The sequence below is a fragment of the Coffea eugenioides genome, chromosome 1 (genome assembly GCF_003713205.1).
Source record: "Coffea eugenioides isolate CCC68of chromosome 1, Ceug_1.0, whole genome shotgun sequence".
In the NCBI taxonomy this organism is placed as follows: Eukaryota; Viridiplantae; Streptophyta; class Magnoliopsida; order Gentianales; family Rubiaceae; genus Coffea; species Coffea eugenioides.
In genome coordinates, this window is record NC_040035.1 from 50,198,009 (window position 1) to 50,220,791 (window position 22,783).

The 22,783-nt window shown below is 37.7% G+C and overlaps 2 protein-coding genes across 3 annotated transcripts; both read left to right on the forward strand.

The window, feature by feature from the left end:
• Positions 1-5,704: 5,704 nt before the first annotated feature.
• On the forward strand, positions 5,705-12,700 carry LOC113777552. Its single transcript, XM_027322675.1, has 9 exons — positions 5,705-6,852; positions 7,710-7,895; positions 8,790-8,882; positions 9,027-9,209; positions 9,293-9,395; positions 9,548-9,733; positions 10,519-11,636; positions 11,738-12,123; positions 12,214-12,700. The coding sequence occupies exons 1-9, from the start codon at positions 6,580-6,582 to the stop codon at positions 12,272-12,274; spliced, it is 2,589 nt and encodes an 862-aa protein (XP_027178476.1). The 5' UTR covers positions 5,705-6,579; the 3' UTR covers positions 12,275-12,700.
• A 4,692-nt stretch (positions 12,701-17,392) lies between these two features.
• Positions 17,393-22,352, forward strand: LOC113751618 (probable serine/threonine-protein kinase WNK4). Of its 2 annotated transcripts, none has more exons than XM_027295688.1 (7): positions 17,393-17,928; positions 18,732-18,997; positions 19,604-19,827; positions 20,212-20,369; positions 20,448-20,760; positions 21,059-21,337; positions 21,582-22,352. In XM_027295688.1, exons 1-7 carry the CDS (start codon positions 17,827-17,829, stop codon positions 22,085-22,087), a joined length of 1,848 nt encoding a protein of 615 aa, XP_027151489.1. In that variant the 5' UTR covers positions 17,393-17,826; the 3' UTR covers positions 22,088-22,352. The 2 variants fall into 2 exon arrangements, with proteins under 2 accessions (XP_027151489.1, XP_027151495.1); XM_027295694.1 differs by lacking the exon at positions 17,393-17,928 and adding an exon at positions 18,494-18,607.
• The last annotated feature ends 431 nt before the right edge of the window (positions 22,353-22,783 follow it).

Consider the following 22,783-nt stretch of genomic DNA (forward strand, 5'->3'; position numbering starts at 1 on the left):
TTCCACCTGACCCCTGGTTCTCAATCCCTTTTCCTTCTTCCATCTTATTATCCTTCCCATCTATTAGTCCCTCTTGTTGAGTGGGTTCCTTCAACTCCGTACTGGCAGTGACCTTCTTCTTACTTGAGACCATGTTTTGTCCCCTGGCATCTGACGTCTCAGCCTCCATGTTCAGCTTATAGAGAGATGCAGCAATAGTTGTTTCCTTGTCCTGCCTGTTGCCCATCACCTTAGGGGTTATAACTGGCTGACTTGTAACACTGTTGTCCTCTTTTCCTTGTTTGGTAACCTGTTCCTGCATCTCTAAAGCCTGACTTGGAGAGTCTACCTGAGTTGCAGATGGAACATGACTGCTCAACCCAGTGTCCTGTTGTCTTAGGTTCACTATTTCCACCCAATTCCCATTGTGTAGCCTCCAGTGATGTTTGTCACTGGTCCCTCTCTTAGCCAGAGGTTCTTTTTGAGGTGAACTTCTACCATTCCCAGCTCTCAACCACGTGCCAAACTGATTTTCTAGATGACCTCTATCAATAAGGACCAGTCTCTTGCAATTTCTCTCGCTATGTCCCACAATTCCACAGTTATAACAGAAATCTGGACACCTCTCGTACTTAAAACTCACCCATTTTGTAGACCCCTCCATCTTAACTATTGTCCCCCTCAGTAAGGGTTGAGAGATGTCAGCTACAACCCGTAGCTTAATGTGCCTTCCTTCTTTGCTACCCGTCTGGGGGATAATAACCTCATGAACTCGGTTGAACACAGCTCCAATTTTCCTTCCCACCTCCTTAGCCATCCAGTGGGCCGGCAGGTTCCAGACTTGCACCCACAAAGGGGCCTCATTAAAAGCCGTTTCATCCTCTTCGATCCCTTCATACCACCTATTCAAGACTAAAAGCTGGCTATCCATCATCCATGGCCCTCCCTCTAGAATCCTTTCCCTTTCTTGCTCCCCATGAATGAGAAACTGAAAGAAGTTAGGCCCTAGTTCAACAACTTTGAGGTCTTTAGGATAACCCCAAGCTGCTGTGACAAAACTTTTCACTCCTGTGTAGTTCACAATTTTTTCACCCTTAAATTTCCCAAAGAGGCTCGACTGGCATTCTGTCACCCCTAAGTTAACTTCCTCTCTGTCCAAGCAAGCCCCTCCCAGCTCCTTGCTAGAGAGCGCGAACTTTCCTAGGATCTCAGCCAAATCCTCAGCCATGGAGTCCCTAATAGATCCTTGGGTATTCCACCAACCAAGAGTAGCCGAGCACTATGATACTGACTAGAGCTGTAAAATAAAGCAGAAATACGAAGCTACCACAACCAAACAGGAAAAGAAGTAAAGAAAGACGAAGAGCAGAAAGGAAAAGCACAAAGAAAACAAAAAACAAGTTAAGTCGGATCCATACTGTTAAGACTAGAGAGTCTAAAGCTTACTCCACCCAAATGCATCTACTCTTATAACTGGTTCACTCTCCTGAACTTTGCTCGCTGTATATATATATATATATATATATATTTTTTTTTTAATTATTTTTTCACCCCTGCTACCAGGTAGGAGACCCAGCAAAATTACCGCCTGCGTACAGTAGATGTTGTTGCATGCCTCAAAGCTCCTTATGCTTTAACTCGAAGAAAGAAACTAGTTTAGGTTTGTGTTTGCTTCAGACATTGAAGTTTAGAAGTTTGAAGTTTTGGGATTTGAAGTTTGAAATTTTGAAAAAGGTGTGATTTTTTTCAGCGCTCCCACCAAAAGGGAGAGCAGCTCTCAATGAAGAGAGAGAAAGCCTGGAAACCAGGATTTTTTCCATTAGCACACGATTGAAAGGCGTAAAAAGTAGCTTTTGAAATTGAGAAGTTTTTTAAGATGGATGAGGAATTTTTAATGGGTAATGATATTTGCATTCCACTAATTTCTAGTAGAGGAGACTTTCCGGACAGCATCTAAACTATTATTGCCTTTCAACTATAAATTGTCACAAATAAGTCATTAAACAAAAAAAAAAAAAAACTTAGTTTAAGAATTTTTGTCAATTTTGGCAGTTCAAGGTGACAGAATTAGGAGCAAAACTAACCAAACAAAAAAATTAACCCACGAAACAACCTAAAAGGTCTTGTCGACCGATTATTTCATAAACCCATGTAGAAGATAAAAAAAAAAAAAGAAGAAACATTAAATTCCATGTTATTAATTGACTTAATGTAGTTGATTTTTTTAACCAAATTGTAGATTGGCTTTGCCCTTAATTCCGTTACATTTAATGCCCAAAAATTGACTGAAGTCTTTAAATTAAAATATTTTATTTATTTTTTAATTCACCAGCCTATCATCCATGTCGCTGGCAAAATAAATAATGCAGCATACAATACAAATGTACCAATACGAGATCTGCGGGCCGTGGTGGGGTTGCTCCTGAAATTGGTCACATTGTTGCGCAATTATTTCAACATAGTATCGTGTCATGGACTCATGGGTCCATAAAGGTTCCCTCGAGAACATACCTACCCATTTTATTACCAATTGCAATCCTCAGAAGGGTAATTCCCCGAATGTTTATCTAGAGCGCTCGACAAAGTTCAGCATTCTCCGTACGCATTTATAGCCACTTATCGCGTGCAAAAGCGGGCAATTTCCGCTGAAAATGAGACGCAGCACAGTTATTCACAATTTGATTACCTTTTGTACTGGATAGCCTGATCTTTTGACCTGACTCATTCTCCTTCGTAGTGACGTGGCACCGTGATCCCTATCCCAACTGTGTAATCGTGTAGCCACCTTTTGATAGTAAAAAAAAAATAATTATGACATTCCATTCCGTGGTTGACATCGCTACAAAAAATAAATGGCAAATTATTCCTTCACTTTTTTTGCCGGTAGGAATTGTTTGGCATGCCAGAATCAGGCAATCAGCCACCAATTCATTACCAAAATGCAAAATCATCTTGCTGCTGAAATCCAAGAGACTTTCATTTGTTATAAGTATGGTTCTTTCAATCATTGTCACGAGGTTAAAGTGCCATTCCTATTGCCAAAGAATGCAGAACTGGTGGCTGAATTTGACGGGTTTGGAGTGTAAAAAATTGAAAGGCGCAATTAATTGTGCATTGGACTGAAAATAAAAATATCTATCCACCACTAACTATGTACTACTATATCATAAGATTTGTCATGGTCAGTGCCTGAATAATTTATTACTACTAATATTATGTTATATCCATAGGATATGTCTAAAATCTAAATAATTAATTACTATTATGTCCAAATAATTAATTGCGGGTTGCGATTCTTTAGTCCATTTACCATGATAAAACATGTCACACGACAAAACCGACGGCGTAAAGCTCATACTCCATATATGAGACACATTGCAGTTGAATCATCGTGTGATTCTCACATCAATTTATTTGCATACTTGCTAATTATTGTTCTTTTCTTTTTCTTTTCCCCTTAACTTTTTTAAACCTCTATTTTGTTGTTAACCTACCTTTCGTCACTTCGTTAGTGTAAGAAAAGACAAAAAAAAATCATGAGTCATGACCTCGTTGGAGTTTGTGGAGACGTAATTAAGTGAACGATAGATTTCCAGAATTTGCTGAAAATTTTTCCAAAAATTACAACCGGGAAGTATTACTAGCACTACGTCGTTTTGACATGCTTAAACAAAATCCGCGTGGAGTCAAGGGAAAAGAACGGATGACATCCATTCACATCAGAATATATATATATATATATATATATATATATATACAGAGAGAGAGAGAGAGAGGGGGGTACCGGGCTAGTGTCTACTGTCTAGTAGTAGCAGTCCCGCGATGATGACATGCTCTTTATATAGGAAAAACAAACGTGGACATGTTCATCCAACATAGGACTCTTTGATTTCTCATCAAATTTAAGGACCCAGATTGACCCACAAGCAAAGAAAAATAAACAAAAGGATTGTATTTGTAACAAGAGGACAAAAGCGAAGGTAGGATATTTTGCTGCCACACAAAAAAGAGCCATCGATTATTCTGTACCATGTATTTTCATGAATGAAACAAACTATTTATTTCTTACTAACTACTTGTGATATGTCACATAAATAGCCACGTTAATATAATTACCATACTTTGCAGTTTGCAATCCAGCTCAACCCACCCAAAATTCACATTGTACTAGTGGTATATCTAAAATCACAAAATTATTTTTTTTTCTCGTATTAGTAGAAACGGTATTAATTAAGCGATTGTTAAATTTTAATTCAATCCTCAAAATTTTATCTTTTGCTTTGGATGGGAGTCCCTCTTTTTTTTTAAAAAAAAAAAAAAAAAAACAAAAAAGGGGATATTTTGAAAGACCTCTCTTGAGATTTTTAACAATTTTATCTAGTTTTGTTGAGGTTTCAAAATTACACATACCTTCCTTGAGTTTATTGTTTTGGTAATAAAAACTATTTAATGGTCAAAATTTTGAATGAATAACGCAAAATGCCCTTATTAGATTATGAATTTCATTTTACCTTTCTTATAAAATTCTAAAAAAAAAAAAAATGAAACATGCACAAAATCTTAAATACATTCTCAATTATCATATCTACTATTTTAAATCTTTTATATTTCCATGTCTCAAAATAGTAACATAATCACCATGGTCATTACCACCATTAGTTTCTAAATTCTAAAACCTCAATCTTAGTTTAAAAAGGGAAAAAAAATCATCACTACTAAATTCAAAAAATTTCACTAACTGCATGAATGTAACATCATATCCCTTAAATGTTGAAGTTTTACCACCGGTCTCATCCTGTTTAAACCTTCATTTTACATCACTTTCTGTTCATCTTTAAATCCTCAAAGCAAAGCTAAAATTAATTTGTAATATATTTAAATTTTGTTTAGAACATAATTGGTTATTCCATACATGAATATTATTTTTGTTTCCACTAAAGGCTTAATTGTGTGATGCATTCATATGCACAAAAGCTTAGGAGCGAATTATTTAATTGTAAGAAAAATATTTTAATATTTTAAGATTATTATGGTCATTTTATAGAATCAAGGGAGGTAATTGTAATATTGGGTCTGTTTGGATATTTCATTTTTTTCAAATAATATTTTGTTTGCATCATAAACACATTTTTCAATCCGTCTTGTTATCTTACATACATCTTATCACAAAAAAAAAATGCTGCAATAATTATTTCAAATAATACTTTATTCAAGTGAAATTGTCAAAAATCTCAAGAGAGGTTTCTGAAATTATTCCGAAAAAAAAATTGCGAGCAAGGAGGGACCCACAGAAGAGACTAGGGATGGTTGGTTTGGCGGGTGACGACTGACATGTCATGTGAGCTACATCAGGAGTGGGATTTGCGCGGTGAATTCAGTTTGATATTTTTATTTGCATCTAATCAAGTAATTATGACAAATAAATACCATATCAAGGAGTAATAAGTAATACTAACCATATTCTGAATATTAATATAGAACAGATGTATTTATTTAATTAATTGATCAGAAAACCGAGGTACATTTGTCCCAGAAGGCCAAAAATATCTGGTTTACAATTTTAATCCGGAGTAACGGCAGACTGTACAGTAGGCCCCTTGTAGAACCGAAACGACGTCACCCAGTCCCAGCTGGATTTGGTACCACTAATATATATAGTACTAGTAAGACTGGAGGTAATAAGGTGTAGTACAGTATATGACAATATGGATAAAAAAGCATAGAATAGGCCACCGGGCACCGATTAGGCCTTTACTGACACGCTACTCAGTTTTGGGGCCTTCCTCATCTCATTCTCCGCTTCTCATCGTCTTTTTGCTTTTCTTTCGTCGCGTCGCATTTTGCTTCCTGCGGCGGACGACGACGGCAGACCGAAAACATAACGGATTTTGCTTTTCCCCCGTATACTTTCTCTTATTTTTTGGCTTTATTCAGCCCTTTCAAAAAAAAAAAAAAACCCAAAATTCCGATAGATTTTGTCTCGGCAGGGGTATAAATCGTATAGAAATAATAATTAAAAAAAAAGAAAAGGAGGAGGAGGGAAAGGGGGGCTTTAAAGAGGTCCGTTTGTTTGTTTTGTGTGTGTGTGTGTGTGACTGCTGCTGCAAGAAACAGAGCACAAAGAAACAAACTCAGATCGAAACAGAAAGAAAGAAAACAACAAGTCATCCTCTCCTCCTCCTATTCCAGTCCTCCCCATCATCACTCAACAGATACTCAGACGAAAGATAAAGTAGCCTCCACCCCAACCCCAGTTCTTAAATTCTCGCTCCCGAGTTTTACGTCGCCTTTTTCCCTTTTTCCTTATATGCAACGCACCTTCTTAAACGCACAGATACATACAAATTTGTGATGCACACAGATAAACCCGAACCCATTTCACACACCAATGCCCCATTCTCTACTTGTTCTTATTCTTCTCTCTAAACCCCCTTCTGATTTCGCCTCTGAAATTTTCCCCCTCTGGGGTTAATCATTAATGCCAGCACCAGCGCCCGCGCACCTATTTCTGTTTCATTATAGAACCATGGTGGCCTCTGTTCTTTTGATGATTTTTGTTATTTCTTTTTTTTTCCGGGTAGATTACTGAATTAGAGCTAGATGGGTGACGTAGGACGGGGTGGGGACGCTAACGGCGTGGTGGTGATGGGGGACGAGCGTCCAAGTTCGACGTATGATAACACCAGCCACCACCAACGGCACCCTGGTCCTGATCCTGATCCCTCCTCAATTAAGCTGGAGAATTTGGGTGTAGCTGAGGAAACCGCCCTGGAAGTACTTAATGCAATTCATCCTACCATGGACTCCGAAGAGAAGCGCAAAGACGTCATCGATTATGTCCAGAGACTCATCCGCAATTCTCTTGGATTTGAGGTCTCATTTTTTTTCCTCTTTAATCCCTGCATGTCTGATTTTTTGTCCTTTTTTATTAAGATTTTTCTTGTTTTGGTTACTGGAGTTATGCGGGCCCTTTTCAAAACTCGTGCATGTTTTTTTCATGTGGCTCTTTAATTGGATTGTACTTCAGAATGGGGTGTTGTTTAATCTCATCTTTCATTTCCCATTCTGTTATGCATGCTGTTTTGTTTTAATTACGAATAAATTATTTTTGTGAAGGTTGGTTTACTGTAAGACGAGAAGTTACGCGTCTGTAAATTTCGTTAATTAGGATGGCATTGGTTGGATGTTACGAGTTTTTATTCCCTGCAACTAGCCAAGCCTGCCTGCCTGCCTGGTGGAATTTGTTGCGCGTGTTTCATAGTCTACTGTGGAAATGCATCGGAACTGTGACTTTAATTTTAGAGGGGGTTTAAGCTGGGATTAGCCAATTTAATAATTGGATTGGATCTTTTGAGTGCTGTTTTTTGCATGATTTTCATTGATGTCAAGTAACAATAGCAACTTGCATTGCTGTTGGCATCTTCTACCAGTAGTTGAATCTCTTTCCACTTGTGCACGTGTGCAGCTCTGCATCTTATCTCTCTCTTTCATGTTGATGTGGAGATGTATCTCAAAGTTTGATTTCTTTAATATATCCCGCCAAATACCTTACTGTTTACTACATTCAATTCGTGCAAATACTTGTCTCTTTACTGGAATGGCATTCTTGTGTTCTGAAGTTGCGGTATAAACAACTTTTTGTGCTTTAGATGATTTCTGGATGCTGCAACCTTTTACACTTTTTTTTTATGTGCATTCAGAGTTTTGCTAACAGTCGACTCATTGAATAGGTTTTCCCATATGGTTCAGTGCCTCTGAAGACTTACCTTCCCGATGGAGATATTGACTTGACCATCTTCAGTAGTCCTTATGTAGAGGAATTTTGGGCCAGCGATGTCCTATCTATTTTGCAAAGAGAAGAGCAGAATGAAAATGCTGAGTATGAAGTGAAGGACACACAATTCATTGATGCCGAGGTAACTTGATGTTTGATGCTTTACTCAACTGTATAAATTTGTTGATTCTATTTAAAGGGCTGAATGACATTGCAGTTGATTTGCTATCCTTTTCAAGAATATCTTTTGGTGCTTTTTGATGATTCCTTACTTAATGTTTCCATTTGGCAATACCTTAGCATATTTCGTTTACAACTTATTGAAATTTTACTGCTGATTTTCCACTTCCCTAGACAAGCATCTTTCATATATCCCTCCTTCGATGTTAGATAATGGCATGGACACTTTTAATCTTCAAGGTTTTGAGTCAGAAGCTTTCCTGATTGAAATTTGTAGTCATTCTACGACGCACATACCCATGGCTGTGCACACAACAATCCATGTGCAGTAGACCTTCAAGATTATCAGGTTTTAGCAGGGTTTGCCAATTTTAGAAGCTTTTCTAGTCATAGATTTTGTACTTCATAGTGTTTTCAGTTATGTTGCTTAAAGTTTTCTACCTAGTCTGAGTGCTTCCAGGTTTTTTAGCTCTCTTAGGTGCTTCTGTCATCTGCTACTGTCTCATGTTCAGTTTTGCAGCTACCTATTGGTAACTTTCTCTCTGTAGACAATTATAAACAGTCCGATCTATGCTACTTATTGCAGAGTTTGATGAAGAACAATGGGCATCGTGGAATTCTAAAATATTATATTCATAGAATTTCAGTATCAAGCCTTTACTTTCATATGTTGTGCTTGTAGATTGAAAATTCATATAGTAATCTACAATCAAGTACCTTTTGGGGGTGCATTGATCACTAATGTCATATCGTAATTATTTGCTCATTGAACATATTTGTATGGATTCATGCGTGAATGTATATATGCATACAGCTCTCTAGTTTGTTATGGTAATTTTGTGTTTATGCCTGGCAGGTTAAACTCGTGAAGTGCCTCGTTCAGAACATTGTTATAGATATTTCATTCAATCAGTTGGGAGGTCTTTGTACGCTTTGTTTTCTTGAGCAGGTAAAGTTTGATTATTTTCTTTTTTAACTTTCTTTTCTAGTTTCTGAATACGTGTGTTGGCTTGCATTATGCTGATGTTGCTCCCCAAATTTTCCCTGGTTTTTCTTGTTTCATGTACTCTTTTTTAACTCTCGATTTCAACAGGTTGATCGGCTTGTTGGAAAAGACCATCTCTTCAAACGCAGCATTATTCTGATCAAAGCTTGGTGCTACTATGAGAGCCGTATCCTTGGTGCACATCATGGTCTCATTTCTACATATGCTTTGGAAACACTGGTTCTTTACATATTCCATCTGTTCCATCCCTCTTTACATGGCCCTTTTGCGGTAATTTCTTCCAAGCTGACATCATACATAGATGTGAAATGTACCTGGGCTTTGACTTAACATGCTCGATTGCATGTATATAGGTTCTATACAGATTTTTGGATTACTTCAGCAAATTTGACTGGGAGAACTATTGTATTAGCTTGAATGGTCCAGTTTGCAAATCATCCCTTCCTGAAATAGTAGGTAAGCAGCATGTTTTGGCTTTCTACCTCTGTCATATCCTGCTCTTATCTTCCATATGTGTTCAGGAACTCTTTTTTTGTATTGTACCCATTAGAGGTTTGAGGGGACAGAAACTGTATTTTCTTTTAACTATTTATTTCACTCCTTTGCAGCTCAGACACCACATAATGAAGGAACTGAGTTGTTGGTTAGTGATGAATTCTTAAGAAACTGTATGGAAATGTTCTCAGTTCCGTCCAGAGACCTGGAAACAAACTCTCGACTGTTTTTGCCGAAGCACCTCAACATAATTGACCCCCTGAAAGAATACAACAACCTTGGGCGTAGTGTCCACAGAGGTAATCAAAACTTGCGTATGATTAGCCTAGAGGATCAATAATTGCGTATGATTAGCCTAGAGGATCAATAATCAATGGCCTCAAAGGAAAATATTCTGTTTCAACCATAGTTTGGTTTTTGGACAGTATGCAGAAAGTAAGTAATATGACACTTAATTCTTTTCTGTCTCTCCCCTCTCCCTCCCAGGCCTCTTTCCCTTGCTCTACGCTCTTGCTCTCTGGGACTTGTTTTGAATAGTAATTTTAGGCTTTTATTGAGGATATCTGTCATCGTAGAGGCTTTCACTTCTCAACCTCCTTAATGAGAAACAAGCTTGCTTGTTGAGGTAATATGACTTTCTTAAGAGCCCATATTTGGATATTTTATTGGCCAGTCAATTTCTAAGTTTGGGGAGACGTAGTTCTCTGTTGGAAGAATATTGACAGACTTAGCATTTTCAAAAAGCAAGAAGAAAATGCCTTTGCAAAAGTCAAATGTATAATACTACAAACATTTTTTCTTTTTTTCAAAGAAGAAATGCCTTTTCCAAAATGGAAACTTATGCTATCTAGCAAGCTGTTGGGCATTTCTTGCAGGCGTTGTAGAGTAACTAGTCTTAAGACACAGAAAACCATAAACTACCTTCACGCTTCATATGCTATGCTAATGTAATTAATCTGTATAAGAGTATCAATCTTTCTCGAACAGAGTTTACATGTTGCATTAGCAAGCTTGTTGTTCTTTGAAGAATATTGGAATCAAAATTCATTTTGTATGTTCATTTTCTGTTTGTTACTTCCTCCAGGTAACTTTTACCGAATACGTAGCGCTTTCAAATATGGGGCTCGCAAGCTTGAGCAAATTCTTTCATTACCCAAAGATGAAATTGCAGATGAGATCCAGAAATTTTTTGGTAACACTCTGCAGAGGCATGGACGCAATTGTGGGTCTGATACTCAAGATTATGCTTTGCTATTTGGTGAAGGGTCCAGTACACTGTATTCATCTTCTCCTGCTGCAGTTTTGAGTGAGGATGACATGCTTCTGAGATCATCAACTAGCGATTTGGAGAGTGATGGTCTTTTGATGGAAGGGCACTACAATTCTGTACAGCTGTATAGATGTTCCAGTGATTTAGATTCCTTACAGACGATGTCAGAACCCTGCTATTCTCTGGGTGGGACTCCTGTTTCAAGATATCTATGCAATGGGGATTCTTGTGACCTTGCAACGCATAATTCTTTAGACTTCAGGACTTCAAATGTCACATCTGATTATTCACCATATATTAATTATAGCGGTTCAGGTTTTGGCCAATATCGTCACCTATCACAATTGTACTTACCCAAGTCATATGCAGAAAATGGCCACTGCAGCCAGACTTACTCATCTGATGGTGAAGAAGATAAGCTGGGCCTTGATCAATGGCTGGAACAGGAAGTGAATCACTTGGACTTGGTCGACACCTCTCAGTCATGTGTGGATAGCTTAGATGGCTTTTGTTCTCGTAGTTCAGCTGTCTCAAGTCCAAGGACCAATATTCTAGAGAATTTATTACCTGATATTAGAGAAAGGGACTCAGGCAGTGTAGTAGATGCAGAACCTTTAAACCCTTTGGCAAACCTCAGTGGGGACTATGATAGTCATATAAGGAGCTTGTTATATGGACAGTGTTGCAATGGGTTTGCTCTTTCAGCACCCGGGCTTTCCAATCCTTCTGTTTTGCGGTCCCGTTTTGGGAACAAGAAGCCTTGGGATACTGTCCGTCATTCTATGCCTCTTAAGCAGGGCTCATTTTCTCAAATGAACTCAAGCACTACTATTGTGGGATCACCTGCTAGCAGTCATGCACCACCTGTTTCTGCTTTTCCTTCTGAAGAGAAACACAAAGCTCGAGGGACAGGCACTTACTTGCCCATTAAGGTATTGCTACATTTCATCCCCATTACTGGATTTACTCAGCATGCCATCCAGTTATCCAAGTTACTGAGCACCCTATCTATCCTACTTTTTCAATCTTGCAGAATTGTTCTTCCAGGGATAGACCCTCACAAGGTCGGCCTAGGTTTAAGGCAACAGGGACTCCTTTTCAGTCGGAGAGTCACACTCATGACAATGGCTTTGTTCCTGCTTTCATGGAGACAAACTCTTTGCCGAAAGGTGGCCGTGAGCTCTTGCATGCTTGGTGTCCTGTTCAGCCTCGCACAAAGTCTGGTGTATCCTGCCAGTCTCTCCATTCCAAGGCAGGTGATACTTGTGCCAATGGATTCTCCAATTCAATGCGCCGAATTGAATTCGGATCCCTTGGGAACCTGGCTGATGATGTGATATTAGCCCCTTGTAATGCTTGTCTCTTAAGTTCGAATAACCAGAAGAATGCTACGCCTGATTTAACTAAAGAAGAAGCAAGGTAGGAGAAGTGGACATTAGTAAGATTAATTGGAGTTTTTTTTTTTTTGGCATTTGATCTAAATCTGTGCCTGTGATTTTGGGTTTACAGGGTTGCAGATCAGCTATTTGGCCTTAAGAATGAAGATGAGTTTCCTCCTTTGTCGCTATGAATGCTTTTTTCGTAGGCAGGTCAACTTGTATACAGAGATACAGAGTGGTAAATTCTTAGGTGCTAACAAACTACAGGACCTCAGTTAGACCTTCTTTTTTTTTTTATAAATAATGTTTTTGACTTTTAAAGCCCAGCTAAATAATCGTTTTGCTGTTGATGGTACAGTGTACAAAATAATAATCCGTGTTTTGTAGATCTTTTGGTGGTGGTTTTCATGGTGATGATCCCATGAATGACCTTCCAGCATGCCGTGTTGTGTCTAAGCAGTGTTGTAAAATAGTGTCTGATAATGTCCGCGAATGCTTCTCTTTCTGCTCCCGCATAGGCAGGTCGGGAAACTCAAATATGAGATGCAGATGATATGTAACGTTCTTCAAAAGCAAATGTAGTTACTACTGTTTTAATGTGCTCCTTGCTTTGACCTCTTGATGTTTCTCTATACAAAATTATTATGATGATTATGATGAATGCATGCGGATACAAAGTGCATGGGTTTGAATCTAGTACTATATTTGATGAAAATTTTAATATGAATATGGAATAATATTCGGAGCAGAATTATTATGTGCATCAGGATCTATTGCCCCGAAATTCTAATCAAGAATTTCCTTTTTCTTTATAAACTTTGGGGGTTAGGTGATGGTTAATAATCTATCTTCGATGGCTGATAATTATTTTCCAATTTTTGGGTAATGGAGTGAAGAGTATTTGACTCTCAGAATGCTTGGGGGTAGAATCATGGTCCTCAAGAAAAACATAATTATGGCCTAACATTTCCCAACTCCAGTAAAGTATCGAACACATTAGAGTATTATGGAAATCGTTGTCCTTGAAAAAAAAAAAGATATAATTATGCTCTAACATAATTTATCTAACTCAGGAGAACAATTCCTTCTATCTAGCTCAAGATAATTATGTCCACTTTCTTGATTTTAGAAATTTTTATATTTTAAATTACTTTTTATAGGTGGATTCGAGGATTATAATTTATAGCCTAGGTGAAAGGTGAACTAGTTTTGGGCCAACGTGTCTGCACCTTGAGACGAGTTGTAGGTTACCTTTGATATTGACGTCATATATTATTATTCTTTGTTATGCAGTATTATGTTCTGCTTTTGTTTTTGCCTTTGGTTATTAAAAAAATCTCCCGCACCAACAAACAAACACAGATGTAATTTGCCTGGAGAAACATTCAAGTCGCACGATTTAGGGACGTCAATGAACCTGTCGCTTTAGGGCCTCCACTTGATTATATAATTATTTTGAAAAGTACACGGAGTACTAATTTATAAGAGTATCATTAGGGCTTCAAATATACAAATATATACTTGATTACGTCTTTTTAATTCAGTTAGGTTGCCATTTTTTGGAGTTTTTGTAGAAAAATATACCGTAACAATTTGATATAAATGAAGTTAAAAGGCGATTGAAAAATGTGATTAGGAAAAAAGGTTAAAATTTTTCTTTGAAAAACTACAATCTCCGACCATTTTTCAGTCTGAAATTACCATGTAACCCACATGTAATTATTCTACTTTTTTGGGACAAAAATGAACATGAATTAGATCAGATCCTACTTTTTGAGGAAAAAATGAATATGAATCAGATTAAATCCTACTTTTTTTTAGGGGTAAGATGATTATGGATCAAGTTATTTATTTAATTATAAATGAAAATTAACTTATGTTCTGAAAAAATGATCATGCGTGGATTACAAACATGATAGATTTAGAGTAAAAAGTGGTCAAAAACTTAGATTCAGACTAAATTTTACCAACTTGATTTCATAAGAGATGTAAACTTATTATTTTAACGGACGAAAAAATTCATTTAGTGAAGTGTGAAACACGTTTTTGATAGATTTCTCCTAAATATAAAACTATGGGTATAGAGCAAAGTAAACGCGTAGAGAAGGATAATGAATATATCTCAGGGGTCAACTCCAAATTGAAAACAGCAAATCAAGACCAAAGAAGTGTAGCAATAACATCACCGGTCGGAAATCTCGTTGGAGAGAGCGAGAGTCCCGTTATCCCCATTGACTACGCTTCATACATACCATATGAAGAAGGAAGCTGATGAAATAAAGGAGGTGGATTATGGACTATGGATTGCGGATGAAGAATAATAACAAGAGGGAAGAAGACTTGTTTCTTTTTGCGGAGCATCACCCATGAAATGATAACTGTAGCAGAAATGAAAATGGTTTTGTATAAGATGCATTTATCTATGCATCCTTTCTGACACCTGACACGTCTTCTTTAGCTGCCGTGTTTGCACTTTAATTTACACGAATCCCATGTCAAACCATGAAACAATCCCCGGAAAAAGTCTCCATAAAAAGCTCATCAAACAAGTTACACCGGATTCTTTGGTACAAGTAACTCACAATTTGAATAGGGATAGAAGGAAAATAAATAATCACCAACTACTAGCTAACTGCTACAAGGCACTTCTTTGTTAGCGGAACATTGACAATTCGTTATTAGACCATATCAGTTCAAATTGCTCCATGTGGGTGCTGCCCAATTTGAAGACTGGTTTTCTCATTTCTGTCGTTGAACTTTACCTTCCGCGGGAATATCATTTATGGTGCGGCCAACGAACCCAGGAACAAATATCTGTAGATAGAAGAATACATATGCATATATATACTCTGTCACCGTCCAAACTTTGGGGTGGATCAGTTGTGAGCAAAGAGGCGGGGCCGGCCATGGGCGGTCTCTTAAGTCTTGAGCCCACGTGTTAATCATGTACTGCACCACGATCAAGGTTAAGCTCAATTTGGTCTATTTTTTGGCTTCTCTAATTTTGTACGTGATAAAAGGCCAGGTGTCACATTTATCCAATTGGTGACGTAAGATTTTGACCGCGGATGATTGGTCTATGCAGCAATGAAAAAAGAAACACACACACACAAAAAAAAAAACAGCACTATAATCGAGTCAACTAATTATGATGTTGATTCTTTCTTATTCCGTGATCGTAAGGATTACATTGACAACAGGATAAGGCACATTATTGCTGCAGAAAATTGATAAATCTGTCAGTTGGTGAGATTAAATTAAATTGCACAAATTCAATTATATATGTCTATATTGCTCCAGTCTGTAAATCTTACATGTGTCAAATGACTAAAAGATTGCACAAAAAACTATGGCCATTTTCATGCTTAACCAACAATTGAATCAGGTCCAGCGGTAAACAGACTCTTATGGACCCTTGTGATCTTGGATTCGAATCTTACCCTGGAGTTAAACTCCCGTGACTCGCCCGAGGTCGCTGCATGGGGCTGCGGCTCACTTCTCCGATTTGGTGTGTTGGATCGAGTTCTAAGGATTCGGGCATGCTCCGAATTAATTAAAAAAAAAACAATTGAATAGACAAAACTCCAAAAGTTGTTCTCTCCATTAATCAAATCTTTCTTCATAAAAAATAGTAGTATTCTTTTTAATGGAAAAAAAAGGTCTTGAGTTTACGTCTCTCGAGGAAATAACTTCTTATCTCGGGTACACAACAAAACACCTAATAAGGCAACAGGCATCCTAAACAGATTAAGATAGGACATACATAATTTGTTGGGACATGTATACTTTCTTCCCCAATTTAGAAAGAATATGTATCCCCCCAAAGTTTCATTAGCATGCTCGTATAATATGCGACTATTGTCGTAATTGCTTATCAAACAATTCATATGGTATTAAAAATTTGACACAGTTTCCATATATTTGTACTAACAATTGCTTTGAAAAGTAATTAAACTTTATAAACTGATAATATTTTAGGATATTCATTTAAATTATTGGCCAACTTTAAGGTTTGATTGGTAAAAGCGTCAAATTTAAAAAGATAAGCATAAATTTTAAAATTTCAAAGAAACTCAGTAAAATTGTCAGAAATTTCATGGGAGGTTTATAAAATTATCTCTAATATGTTTGATTATAAACTTGAAGAAATTAATATATTAATGTGGAAGGAGAATTCAGACTTGGTCTCCCCTCTCCTGTTAACGCCGTTATCAAACATAACCTCAAATGACATGACACCACATATACATTGCGATAGGGCACGAGTGGGCATTATTGCTGATAGTGCTCTTTATTACATGCTCGATGTGTGTGTAATAAAAAAAATGTATAATATTTATAATAAATAAATTTTGTATGAATTTTTATTACTAAGGTAAATTTTAATCTCTTAAGTTTCTTCCACATAATAATAATGGTTGTATTGGTAGTTATAATACTTAGGATTTATCATGTCAAAAAGTAAATAATTAAAATAATTAATTAATCTTTTATACATTAACATTATATACATTTTCATCGTTAAATGCATAATATATAATTTAAATTTAAAATTTTTATTTGTGTCATGCATCTAATTGTAATAATATATACACTGTTAGTATACATCACTGGCCATTTGGTCCAGAAATATACACTGTCAATATATAAGATTAACTCTAAAATAAAATATGTTTTTAAAACAAAAGTAGTTTCAATAAGGTAAAAACTGAAAGTTGAAAAAGTGGCAGGATGTTGCCACGGAACCTCCCTCCGCTATCTTTAGATATTGTATAGATTATTATTGCCAACAACCCACGGAGCCTGCCAAGTGGGCAGCCAAAGTAGGCCCCACCCGCTACCTCCACAGGTTCCGTTTACGACGGAAGTCTTCATATTCCAACCCCATCCTCCACTCCAGCATCCGTGGTCCACCATTTTTCAAGACAAATTTCCTTTCGATTCTCTTCGCTTCTCAATCTTGTCGCTCTTACGTTTGTCTGTCGCTGTGAAATTCTGATCTTTGTGTTAGATTCCCTTTATTGGCGTTTTTACTTTTCTCCTCCTCTTTCAAAACCCAACGAATTAATCGTGTTGGTTTTGGCTTACTAGTTAATACTACTACTACTTCCTAAAGTTGCAAAACTTTATTACAGCCACAGAAATGGAAGCAGCTAAGCGCAGCCACAGATTCTTCAAGTTCAGGTCTCCTCTGCCACTATCTACCTCAAACCAAAACGTTGTACTCCAATCATCCTACTAGTAATTGTAGTATTATATAGCCAAACTTTTCTGATATTTTCCAAAAAGCCCAGTATTTTTCTTTTCCCTGTACCGATCACGCTAATTGGCATTAGTAACATCCCAAGACCACTTTTGTTTGTTCTGATTTGTGCTTGTCAAATCCATCACGTTTTTTCTTGTCCTCAATCAACCAAATGCTTACTAGGAATTACTACCACAACAAGGAAGACTTTTCTCGCGCGGTTGTGAAGATGGCCTGGATAATGCTTAGCATTGACTACTCCAGACTCTTTTGGCTCCTCTTTGGCGTCTTCTCTTACGAAAACCATGAAGGAAAGCCTCGAATTTAGTGGCAGGCTTCTTCTCTTTCTAACTCTCTTTTCGACTTGAAAAAAGAAAAAAAAAAAAAAAATTCCAGTTCCTCAAAACTTTTCGAATTTATTCCTTAGCTAAAACATACTTGAAAAGCTAAGACATCGTACTTTGTAGTACTACTGTGCTGAGGTAGAAATTAGAAAACATGTACAGAGCCGGGAGGTTGTCAGACCGTACGGGCAGTACCGATGAATCAGAGGACGATCATGGATATGCTGAAACTGATCCAACAGGGCGTTACGGTCGAGTAAGTTCGGCATCTTCTTCATTTCTTTTCTTCTTTTCCTCCAGTTTTCAGTTTTCTTGTTCACCGTTCTTGTTCTTCTGACACGCATGCAGAGTTACAAACACCCAACAATCTCAGATTGGAGTTAAGGGAAGCAGTTGCTGGCCTTGACTTGATTTGATTGAATAATAAAATCAATTAGTTTGCCTGGTAAAAACTGAAAAGGAGCATCATGCATGTGCTTTCGCAATGCTAGAATGGGGTAGCATCTAAAGAAAGAACTTTTTTTAAAGTCAAAACAATAATTATAAGTAACTTTACAAAACTCGTTAGTGCCTTTAAACAAAGAAAACTTGTTAGTTAATAGGAATACCGCTGTAGTGCTCCAAAATTTGCTTAGCTTTTCGTGTATGAAATTTACTTGTTTGTCATAATTTTTTCTGTGTCACTGGTGAGTCAAGAAGTGATGGTTCTGACTCCCAAGTTAGAGTTCCGATAACCATTTCGTGAGCAGTTAGGTCCTCTGCTGACAGCCCGAGACTAGACCAGTTAGCATGGAGTTCTGGATCCTTGGATTACTTTATAATAATGAGGAGGGCTAACAGGAGCTAGTTTACTGAAAGTAGAAATTAAGGCCTATGTTTCTTTCGATGCTTCTCTACTAAATGCGATGATTTATCGAGTCCATTTCCACCATAAAGTTAGTTGACCCATCTAGTCCATCTGGAATTTTAGCTTCGGTCTCATGATTGATTTATAAATTGTTTCATATCTATTATTCTGCGGGTAAGAATCCTGACATGTCCCTTTGCATGCGTTGACAGTTTGATGAAATTCTTGGTAAAGGGGCGATGAAAACAGTGTACAAGGCGATTGATGAAGTCCTTGGAATGGAAGTAGCTTGGAGCCAAGTTAAACTCTCTGACTTGCTCCGATCAGCAGAGGACTTGGAGCGACTTTACTCTGAAGTGCACCTGCTCAGCGCACTTCATCACCCTTCAATCATGAAGTTTTACACATCTTGGATTGATGTTGAGCGAAGAACATTCAATTTCATCACTGAAATGTTCACTTCCGGAACTCTTCGACAGTAATTCTTTTTCCCCAACCCTAATTCATTGAATAAACTTATGGTTTCACCTGTACAACGAAGGTTTAAAAATTGATCTTCTTCAGATGTTTTGAAACTCTTTGGCATAAGAATATGTTTATCTTAGCTTCATACTTTGTCTGCAATTTCCACATTTGTGTTGGGAACATGAGGAATGACGAAATGAACTTGTTTGACTGATTGGCCCCTTAATTGAGCGGGTGGCAGAATTTTGTCTCAGTCTTTACAATACTACGATTTCATCCATTGGGTCATGCTAGGTCCGGTTAATTTTGCAGTTTGTTTGAATTGTTAAGCATGGGAGCCATGAAATGTCTAGAGTAACCAACCTAATGCTAGAATTTTTCCAAATTGACTTGATTTTATTCCTTAATTTTCTACTGTATAGAGGCCTCTGTTTTCTTTTGTGGGCTTGCTTAGACTGCGATTTGGTCTTCCTCATGCAAGGTTATTTTCTCATTATTGTTTAGTTGGTTCTTAAATGGGTAGTGTCAAATAACACATTAACTGTTTTTTCTTCGTTATTATTGAGTTTCTATATTTCATGATAACAAGTGTCACGTGCATGATCGGGTAAAATTGCAGGTACAAAAAGAAGTATAAGAGAGTGGACATTCGAGCAGTAAAGAATTGGGCTCGCCAAATTCTTGAAGGCCTTGTTTATTTGCATGGCCATGATCCTCCAGTTATCCACAGAGACCTGAAGTGTGATAATATATTTGTCAACGGCCATCTTGGACAAGTGAAGATTGGTGACCTAGGGCTGGCAGCAATTCTTCGTAGTTCTCAACGAGCACACAGCGTTATAGGTTAGTCTGCTTCAAAAGTATACTGATTATGTGCCTATTGGACTTAAATACAAGAGTTACTAGCTGTTAATGAAGCATGTAATATGTTAACAAAGTCAGATGTTTGTCTGTTACAACTTGTAGGTCACCTAAAATCAATAGTGGATCATACATCTAGTTTTATTTCCAAGTTATGAAACTCTCTGTAACCTATGTGAGTGGCTTTTGAGGAAAACCAGTACATAAATTTGTTCACCTTTGGCAAACTTCAGGTAGCAACACATCTTAATAGACAAGGTGTGCATTAATGTTGCCTTTGCGAACTTGGACTCTTTAACTGATTGTGGAAGAATCATATTGTGCATGCTAAATAACTGATAGTGTTGTCTTTTATGGTGCTGGTAGGTACTCCCGAGTTTATGGCGCCTGAGCTATATGAGGAAAACTATAACGAGCTGGTTGATGTTTACTCTTTTGGCATGTCTATCTTAGAGATGCTTACTTCTGAGTATCCATATAGCGAATGCAACAATCCAGCACAAATTTACAAGAAAGTGACATTGGTAAAATGAGGTCAATTGTAGGATCATTTTCAATGAAAATAAATAATCTTCTAAGTACCATTTGATTTCCTTATTCAGGGAAAGAAGCCTAGGGCTTTTTACAAAGTTCAAGACTTGGAAGCTCAGCGGTTCATTGGGAAATGCTTGGAGACCGCTTCAAAGAGGTTATCAGCGAAAGAACTGATGCTTGATCCATTTCTAATGGTGGATGATTTTCAAGATGGGCCTTTGAAAAGGATAGGAAGTCAAAAAGCTTTTCTCAATGACAACATTGGAATTGAGGACCTGCAGTTGAATGAGGATATACCAGAGACCAACATGACCATAACAGGAAAGTTGAACCCCGAGGATGACACCATCTTTCTCAAAGTTCAGATTACTGATAAAGAAGGTAGCTGGGAACCTTGTTGGTTCAGGAAAGATCTTTTATTCTTTGATGATTATAGGTGCTTTCCTGTAGATTGAATGAAGGCATATAACTGTCTATTCCATCATGAGAGTAAAAAGACCAAATACAAGATTTTGGTCCTAGAGATATCCGTTTGGAGTTTCTAGAGTTTTATTTCTATTACCTTAAATTCGTTCTTTTTATGTGAAACCTGTTTTGTGGCTGTATGCTTTGCTGGCATAAAAACCCAACCGTTATTCCATCAGAGCTCAATCAACTGATTTTTTGGTGTTGTATACAGGTGCTACAAGGAATGTATTCTTTCCATTTGATATGGCAAGTGATACTCCCATGGGTGTTGCCCGTGAAATGGTGAGGGAATTAGACATTACAGACTGGACTCCATCTGAAATTGCAGATATGATAGATGCAGAGATATCTGGTCTGCTACCATATTCAAAGAAATGGGAGCATTCTCAGCCACCACGCTACCATATACTTCATTATGAGGAAGAAGAGGATCACAACCACCCTTTCGTTGATTTCTCATCTTGTTCATCATCCCAGGTCTCAATCTTAGGTATGTTCACTTTTCAAGGCATGAATGAAAATACTCATGATTTGGCATGTGTTCCACGCTATTCAATGTCAGGCATATAGCTTGAGACTTGACAGCAATAAATGGATTAACAAATAATATCCAATGTGAAATCGGGGGCAAATCACAACTTTTACAGTTACTTCTTATTCTGATTTCTATAAGATGAGAAATAACGCTTAAGTAGAAACAGATATGATAAAGTTGACAACATCTCTTTTTGTAGATGAGACATTTGATGATGGCAGCTCTCAGAGCTCTTTGCAATCCGAAAAGCATTCCAACTTGAACTACTGCTCTGATGAATATGATTCCCTGAGAAGCCCAAGGCAGCAAAAGTTGCCTGCCACTTTAAGTACCCACAGTTCTTCAAGGTTCTGTCCTGGAGGGAATTCTAGCATGGCGCAATCCCTTGCTAGAATTTGCCCTTCATTGTCCAAGGGTATGCTAGTTTCACAAGTAACTTCCACAGCTAGTGGTAAATGCACAGTGGACTTGCGCAAATTGACAAGGAACAGATCCCTGGTGGATATGCGCAGCCAGTTGCTGCATCGGTCCTTAGTTGAGGAGGTCAGTAAGAGACGTTTGTCAAAGACTGTTGGTGCAGTGGAACACATAGGGTTTCAAGATCCCTGTCGAGTTTCCAAAAAGGCCTCAGGGACAGTAAATGGTGCAAGTTCTGTGAGAGTCACCGGTGATGTTAGAAGGCAGGGACAGACAACAAGAGCTTAGTTTCCCTTTTTGTCTGAGTTTGTAATTAGAATGAAGTTTCACTACTTCAACACGCACAATGGAATGTACATAAATAATGAATCAAACGAACGTGTGAAAACAATTGCCTTGATTCCAAATATGTAGTTGAAGCTCATCTCTTTGCCAAAAAGTGGTGAATCCAAGTTTGTAACCCCTCATTGTTGTAAGCTTGACATGTCATCTGGGGAGATATTTCCCTGCCGGTTTTAATTCTAAACCTGCACCAGCTTCTCAATATGTTCAACGCGACCATTACTTCCTTTTTTGAGTTTTAATGGCATTATATTAAATCATTTGTCATGCATGTTGGTCTGTGAGTCTGACAGCTTCTAGGACAGGAAGTTCCTTTGAATAAGTGGCCAAGTTTTCAGGTTCAGGTAAATATGACGGAGAGCATTCTCATGGCTTTCCGTCACTTTCTCATCAAGTAGCATCCAAGGCATTCCCCTGGCCCCGGCTTGAGGGGTCCTCCTCTCTTGCGAGGCTTCATGCCTAGAAATTTGACGCAGTAACTCTTAGATGTCATGCAACTTCACATTTTGGGAGACTGGGACCTGTTAGGACAGGAAGTTCCTTTGAACAAGTGGCCAAGACTTTTTAGTTCAGGTAAAAGTATAACCGATAGGCAATAACGGAGAGCATTTTCATGGCTTTACATCACTTGCTCATCAAGTA

Excerpts from the sequence above, each read along its gene's own strand:
- LOC113777552 (XM_027322675.1), top strand. The coding sequence starts at position 6,580 with ATGGGTGACGTAGGACGGGGTGGGGACGCTAACGGCGTGGTGGTGATG. Across the intron at positions 6,853-7,709 it reads GCAATTCTCTTGGATTTGAG|GTTTTCCCATATGGTTCAGT; the intron begins GTCTCATTTTTT and ends CTCATTGAATAG. Across the intron at positions 12,124-12,213 it reads TTAACTAAAGAAGAAGCAAG|GGTTGCAGATCAGCTATTTG; the intron begins GTAGGAGAAGTG and ends TTGGGTTTACAG.
- LOC113751618 (XM_027295688.1), top strand. The coding sequence starts at position 17,827 with ATGTACAGAGCCGGGAGGTTGTCAGACCGTACGGGCAGTACCGATGAA. Across the intron at positions 17,929-18,731 it reads CAACAGGGCGTTACGGTCGA|TTTGATGAAATTCTTGGTAA; the intron begins GTAAGTTCGGCA and ends ATGCGTTGACAG. Across the intron at positions 20,761-21,058 it reads TCAGATTACTGATAAAGAAG|GTGCTACAAGGAATGTATTC; the intron begins GTAGCTGGGAAC and ends TGTTGTATACAG.